Here is a 7,431-nt window from a genome sequence, read left to right as displayed (position 1 = left end):
ATTTGGTAATAGTCTTTTGTTGTGAAGGTTTATGAACATGGTGAAATACATACGTTCTATTGAGAGATATGATAAAATGGCATAACTCAAGTTTCAACTATGATTTTGATAAATAGTTTTCAAACTTGTTTTGGGGGGTTGATGGAATCCCAAAGGGGAAGATAACAATTTTACTATTAAAAAGTGTTAACATTATTTTGGCTATAGTCTCCAATTTTTGGTTAACAAAATAATTGTCATAATAATTATTTCATTAGAATTTTCATATAAGAAGAGTTACAGAATTCTAATTTACTCAGCACATTTTGTTTGTTTGTTTGTTTGTTTTTTGAGACAGGGTCTTGCTCTGTCTCCCAGACTGCAGTGTGGTGGCATGAAGCCATCCTCCCACCTCAGCCCCCCAGGTAGCTGGAACTACACGTGCATGCCACCATGCCTGGCTAATTTTTGCATTTTTTGTAGAGACCAGGTTTCAGCATGTTGCCCAGGCTGCTCTTGAACTCCTGGGCTCAACCAATCCATCCATCTGGGCCTCCCAAAGTGGGGCGGGATTATAGGTGTGAGTCAATGCAGTTGACCCCATTTCTCTTTCTAACATTAATTCTGCTTTTGTTTCTGGTTGTATGTATTTTTACAAGTAATTGAAATGATGACGTAATATTCATAATGCTTCAAAATGTGAAAAAAGTATATGTGAATATTAATCACATAATTGATAAAATATATGAAATAATGAAGTCAAAGCAGGTCATTAAGAAATCTTTATAAACATTAGGTAGTGAAGTTACAGATGTTGCCATCATTGTACATTCACGGGGCTAGTCATCATAAATTCTGATTGATGTTTAAAATGAGAGCAAGAAATACCCAATTAAGTAGTAAATTGAAAACCATCTAATCTTCTTCCGATGCATCTGTGACGTCTTCTTCGTACTTGTAAACTTGCATTGCACGTTGAATAGGAGTCTTAACAGAGTCATAAGTCCATCCATTCCTGGCAAACAGCCTTTGAATGATGCCAGGCATTTCGTAGCCCTTGCTTAATATAAAATCCTTAAAGGCAATTGGTCCATAAAGACCGTCAAGAATGTCGGGTTCATCAGGCTTTTCAAGTAGGAGCTTGGGGTCATTCAACGGTTCATCACTTCTTAGCTTTTGTCCCAACTTAGGCTTGAGGTACCATGCTCCATATCCCATGTTCACATGCTCTGCACTATAAGAATTCGATGCAGTGTGGATTTTCCCGTCCAAGTCTTTTTTCTGTGAGAAGAATTTGACCTCATCCATGTCATCTAGCTCCATGCTGCACTTCAGCCCTGAGGAACACTCATTTACCGTCTTAATCTTTTGGTCTTGATAGTCTGCTTTGCACTCAGTGGTAAAGTCAAACAGACTGCTGATGGATTCTTCATCAACTCCCAGGTCTCCTGCCCACTTGAAGTCACGGAGTTTTCTCGATGTGTATCTATGTTGAAGAGAGTCAGAAACACACTCCGTTGTGTTTGGTGTATCTTCCTGAAACAGTTCTTTTAGATGGGATACTCCAGTCTTGGTAGTCTCTGGGCAGAGACTGGACACTCGACGAGTCTTGAGAGGCTCCAGGCGGAGACTGGACACTCGACGAGTCCTGGGAGGCTCCGGGCGGAAACTGGACACCCGACGAGTCTTGGGAGGCTCTGGGCGGAGTTTGGACACCCGACGAGTCTTGGGAGGCACCAGTGGGAGATGGGACACCCGACTCTCGAAAGGCCGCGGGTTGGATTCCCCACAAAGGTATTTACTAGGCTCGGTGGGTTCCTCGGTTGTTGTCTCCCGACCCTCGCAACGAGCCCATGTGTCTTCCGGCTTCCTCTCAGAATCCACTTTCAGGACCTGTAGTAGGAAACTGGACACCCGACGAGTGTTGGGAATTTCCGGGCTGAGATGGGATACTCCAGTCTCGGGAGGCTCCGGGCAGGGATGAGATACGTGAGTCTCGGGAGACTCCGGACAGAGATGGGACACTCCAGTTTCAGGAGGCTCTGGGCGGAGACTGGACACCGGAGTCTTGGGAGGCTCTGGGCGGAGATGGGACACTCCAGTCTCAGGAGGCTCCGGGCGGAGATGGGACACTCTAGTTTCGGGAGGCTCCGGGAGGACACTGGACACCTGAGTCTTGGGAGGCTCTGGGCGGAGATGGGACGCTCCAGTCTTAGGAGGCTCCGGGCGGAGACTGGACACCGGGGTCTTGGGAGGCTCTGGGCAGAGATGAGACACTCCAGTCTCGGTAGACTCCGGGCGGAGATGAGATACGCAAATCTCTAGAGGCTCTGGGCAGAGATGGGACACTCCAGTCTCAAGAGGCTCTGGGTGGAGACTGGACACCCGAGTCTTGGGAGACTCTGGGCAGGGATGGGACACTCCATTCTCGGGAGGCTCCAGGTGGAGACTGTACATCGGAGTCTTGGGAGGCTCTGGGCGGAGATGGGACGCTCCAGTTTCAGGAGACTCTGGGCAGAGATGAGATACGCATATCTTGGGGGGCTCCGGGCAGAGATGGGACACTCCAGTGTCTGGAGGCTCCAGGCGGAGATGAGATACGCAAGTTTCTGGAGGCTCCGGGCGGAGATGGGACACTCCAGTCTCAGGAGGCTCTGGGCGGAGACGGGACACCCGAGTCTTGCGAGGCTCTGGGCGGAGACGGGACGCTCCAGTCTCAGGAGGCTCTGGGCGGAGACGGGACACCCGAGTCTTGGGAGGCTCTGGGCGGAGATGGGACACTCCAGTCTCAGGAGGCTCCCGGCGGAGACTGGACACCCGAGTCTTGGGAGGCCCTGGGCGGAGATGGGACACTCCAGTGTCAGGAGGTTCCCGGCGGAGACTGGACACCCGAGTCTTGGGAGGCTCTGGGCGGAGATGGGACGCTCCAGTCTCAGGAGGCTCCCGGCGGAGACTGGACACCCGAGTCTTGGGAGGCTCTGGGCGGAGATGGGACACTCCAGTCTCAGGAGGCTCCGGAGGGAGATGAGATACGCGAGTCTTGGGAGGCTCCGGGCAGAGATGGGACACTCCAGTCTCGGGAGGCTCTGGGCGGAGACTGGACACCGGAGTCTTGGGAGGCTCTGGGCGGAGATGGGACACTCCAGTCTCAGGAGGCTCTGGGCGGAGACTGGACACCCGAGTCTTGGGAGGCTCCGGGCAGAGATGGGACACTCCAGTCTCGGGAGGCGCTGGGCGGAGACTGGACACCCGAGTCTTGGGAGGCCCTGGGCGGAGATGGGACACTCCAGTGTCAGGAGGTTCCCGGCGGAGACTGGACACCCGAGTCTTGGGAGGCTCTGGGCGGAGATGGGACGCTCCAGTCTCAGGAGGCTCCCGGCGGAGACTGGACACCCGAGTCTTGGGAGGCTCTGGGCGGAGATGGGACACTCCAGTCTCAGGAGGCTCCGGGCGGAGATTAGATACGCGAGTCTTGGCAGGCTCTGGGGAGAGAAGAGACGCTCCATTCTCGGGAGGCTCTGGGCGGAGAGGAGGTACGCGAGTCTTGGGAGGCTCTGGGCGGAGATGAGACACTCCAGTCTCGGGAGGCTCCGGGTGGAGACTGAACACCCGAGTCTTGGGAGGCTCTGGGTGGAGATGGGACACTCCAGTCTCAGGAGGCTCTGGGCCATGAGATACGCCTGTCTTGGGAGGCTCCGGGCAGAGATCAGGCACTCCAGTCACAGGAGGCTCCGGGTGGAGACGAGATACGCTAGTCTTGGGAGGCTCTGGGCAGAGATGACACACTCCAGTCTCAGGAGGCTCCGGGAGGAGATTGGACACTCCAGTCTTGGGAGGCTCCAGGTGGAGACTGAACACCTGAGTCTCGGGAGGCTCCGGGAGGAGACTGGACACTCCAGTCTTGGGAGGCTCCAAGTGGAGACTGGACACCTGAGTCTCAGGAGGCTCTGGGCGGAGATGGGACACTCCAGTCTCAGGAGGCTCTGGGCAGAGACTAGACACTGGAGACTTGGGAGGCTCTGGGTGGAGACAGGACACCCGAGTCTCAGGTGGCCGAGGGGAGAATTCCCTGCAGGGGTATTTACCAGGCTCCATGGGTTCGTCAGTTGTCGTCCCCTGGCCCTCACAAGCGCATGCGTCCTCCAGCTTCCTCTCAGGATCCAGCGGTTTCAGCACCTGTAGTAGGAGATCTGGAGGCATATCTTCTCCCAGATTGTAGTTCATGGCCAAGGGAGGCTTGGCCGTCAGCTGGGCTTCCACTCCCTCTACGAACGTCTTCCGTGCTGGCTTGGCTCGTGAGAGCTTGGAAAACAGGGCCGCTTTCTTGCGCAGCTTTTTCTTCCTGCTTTTGGGGTCAGCTTGGGGACCTCTGAGAGATATTTTGAGGAGTAAAAACTCGTCACAGCGACAAACGAGCGTATCTTCGGGAGACGGACAGCCGTAGCGGAAGTCGTCCATGCCCTGCGTCACAAATACCCGGTTCCGAGGGTCCATGGGCGGGAACCTCAGGCGCCTGTGCTTGCGCTTCGCGAAGCACTTGGAAGGCTGTTTGTCACAGTACCAGGGCTTGGAGTCCATGCTCGGGGACCTCGGCCGGTCCTGCAGCCCCTGGTCCCCCATGGTGGCCCTCGCTGGGGTGCCACCTCTCCAGTTTCCGCGGTTCCTGATCCCTGCCGCTCTAGTCGCTAGGAGACCGCCAGCCACGTGCAGCCCAGGTTCCTTCCTGGAGGCGGGGCAGCGCTGACGCCACCTGCGCAGCCCGGATTCTAACAGGTGTGTAGTGCAATCTCATTCTAGGTTTTATTTGTGTGTCCTAATGACTACTGGTATTGAACATGTCTATATTTGCTTATTTGCCATCCTTATCTCTCCTTGGTTTAAGTTTCTGTTGATTTTTTCCCCCATTTTTAAATTGTGTTGCTGGATATCATATTTAGTTTTGAAAATTCTTGTTCTGTTCTGCATCTAAGTCCGTTATCACCTATATGATTTGCAAATTTTTCTCTTCATCCTTGGCTTTTCCCTTCATTGTCTTAACAGTGTCTATCAAAGAGAAGTTTTTTTTTATTTGATGAAGTCCAATTTATTAATTTGTTCTTTTACAGATTGTACTTCTTTTGATGTATCTGTGAAAACTTTGCTTATCCAAAGGTCACAGAGATTTTTAAAAATTTAAATCTGTTTAAAGTTTTGTAAACAGCACACGATACAGATCAAAGTACTTTTTTTAAAAAAGTGTCTATTGTCTATGTATATCTGGTAATTTCAGAACTATTTTTGTAAAGATTATATTTTCTCCACTGAATTGCCTTTGGAAATTTGTAGAATATCAGCTGTCTATATTTTTTTGTGGGTCAATTTCTTGACACTCTTTTCTCTTCCATATTTTTCTCTCACACAAATTTCACCCTCTGTTGATTACTTTAGCTTTAAAATAAATCTAGAAATTTGGATATATTAGTTCTTTAACAATGTTCATTTACAAAGTTGCTTCTTCGAGGTCCTTTGAATTTCTACAGAAATTTTTCAAATAAGTTTGTCAATGCCTAAAAAAAATTCCGCTGGGATTTTGATTAGGATTCTGTTGAATCTGTAGATCAATTTGCAGGTAATTGACATATTAACAATAGGAGGTCTTCTGACCACTGAAAAAGGTACATTTTCCCATTTGTTTATGTGATTTTTAATTTTCTCAGGAATATTTTGTAGTTTTTAGTTCATATGTCTTTTACATTGTTTCTCCCCAGATTTTTCTAAATATTGCTTTTGATACTATTATATGTAGTATATTTAAATTGAAATTTCCAATTTTTTGATGTTAGTATATATAAATATTGAGTTTTGTATGTCCACCTTGTATCATACAGCCTTGGTAAACTCTCTTATTACTTTCAGGAGCATTTTTGTAGAGTTCATTGAATTTTCTATATATATGATAATGTCTTCTGTGAATAAAGACAGTTTCCCTTCTTTCTTTCCAAACTGAGTATCTTCATCCCCTCTGCTCAGCCCAGTTGCAATCCTTGATTTTCCTTTGAATAATATTAGTGAAATTTTTTATCTCTCTTATGGTGTTTAAAACTATAACTATGAAAAAGATTTTTTATAAAAAATTTAATTTTAGACAAATTCACCTTGCATTATTCCTTAAGCATATTATTTTCTCATCACATGGTAATTTTTTTCTGTACATTCTTATTCATTTTTAAAAGAAATTTTCTTATTTCCCTTGTTAAGTGCAGCTGAAAATGTTTTCTACCATTACTAACAGGTATGCCTTAGTTCCTCCTTGTAAATAAGGCATGATCAATACCTCTCTTCCCTGTGGCTCCTCCTCTGTAAAATAGACTAATATATATTCCTCTTAGGTTTCTCATTAATGCAAAAAATGGTTTATGTGTAAATCAGGATAATCTATATAACATATATTTTTGTTTTGATTTTGTATCATGTTTGGCGCAGAATAAGCATTCAGTAAAGTATTGTTATTTTATATAGGATTACTACAACTTGAAAATAAAAATATTCTACATTCAGTGCCTAAATAAAGGAGAAGCAGAAATCATACAGATCTATTTATATGTCACAAATATTTTCATTTATCAGTTATAAGAATCTGTTAAACTCTCAACATATTTAGTAGATTTCATAATGCGAAGTTGCTAAGACCATTTTGGTATGGATTTATTTTTAACTTTTTCACTTGGAAAAATTCCATGGAATGTATGTTAAATTCAAGAGCCAATATTTCAACAATTCTCTATAACAGTACTCTAACTAGTAAGCTCATATGAGTTCTCATTTATCTAAAGTGGGTGAGGGTTTGAATAAAACTTCTATTTTCTAAATAATCCCAGAGAAAAACACACATTGAAGCTCCTAAAGGTCAACTGGGCATCTCCAAAATTTTTCATGTGGCTGTTCATTAAAAGTTTTTGTACTTTACAGCCACTTCATTTTTTTCATTTTTCAAAGTAGAATATTATACAAAAGATTCATATCCAGAATACATAAATGATTATTAAAACTTAACAGTAAGACAACAGATAACACAAAACAAAATGTATAATACATAGTAGTAGCTTAACTTGTATGGAGATACATAGTTAAAGAAATAAATATAGTTGTGTGCACATATTGGTTAGTATACATGCATATATTTTATAGCTCTGTCTGCTGAGAAACTAGAAAAAAATGACATCCAAGTAGCGAAAAGTACATCCACTGCCCATATCTTTGTTTCTAAATACAATTATCCAAAATAACAAAAGCAAAATGAGACATCCTTGGAGAAATGAGTAATTCTAGGCCTGCGGCAGTGAAAACATAAGATGAGCCTGGAGTATTATGTGATGACAGAAAATAGGAAGTTCTCAGATAACAAAAGAATAAAAGCAGATCAGGAGCCAAACTGAAAGAGCACTCAATGGCCAAAGTTAAAACAATTTAAGC

At 45.6% G+C, this 7,431-nt stretch overlaps 1 protein-coding gene across 1 annotated transcript; it reads right to left on the bottom strand.

The window, feature by feature from the left end:
- Positions 1-823: 823 nt before the first annotated feature.
- FAM47C (family with sequence similarity 47 member C) lies at positions 824-5,120 on the bottom strand. Its single transcript, XM_065537865.1, has 3 exons — positions 2,381-5,120; positions 2,041-2,212; positions 824-1,665 (listed from the first exon to the last, which is right to left on the bottom strand). The coding sequence occupies exons 1-3, from the start codon at positions 4,597-4,599 to the stop codon at positions 895-897; spliced, it is 3,162 nt and encodes a 1,053-aa protein (XP_065393937.1). The 5' UTR covers positions 4,600-5,120; the 3' UTR covers positions 824-894.
- Positions 5,121-7,431: the final 2,311 nt, after the last annotated feature.

This window comes from Macaca fascicularis, chromosome X (assembly GCF_037993035.2).
Source record: "Macaca fascicularis isolate 582-1 chromosome X, T2T-MFA8v1.1".
In the NCBI taxonomy this organism is placed as follows: Eukaryota; Metazoa; Chordata; class Mammalia; order Primates; family Cercopithecidae; genus Macaca; species Macaca fascicularis.
The sequence above is the reverse complement of the archived record's forward strand: the minus strand, read 5'-3'. Positions and strand labels throughout refer to the sequence as shown.

Coding starts and splice junctions, on each gene's coding strand:
- FAM47C (XM_065537865.1), bottom strand. CDS start 4,599: ATGGGGGACCAGGGGCTGCAGGACCGGCCGAGGTCCCCGAGCATGGAC. Junction 2,213..2,380: donor GTGTCCCATCCCTGCCCAGA/GTCTCCCAAGAC, acceptor CCCGGTGTCCAG/TCTCCGCCCGGAGCCTCCTA. Junction 1,666..2,040: donor CAGAGCCTCCCAAGACTCCG/GTGTCCAGTCTC, acceptor GAGCCTCCCAAG/ACTCGTCGGGTGTCCAGTTT.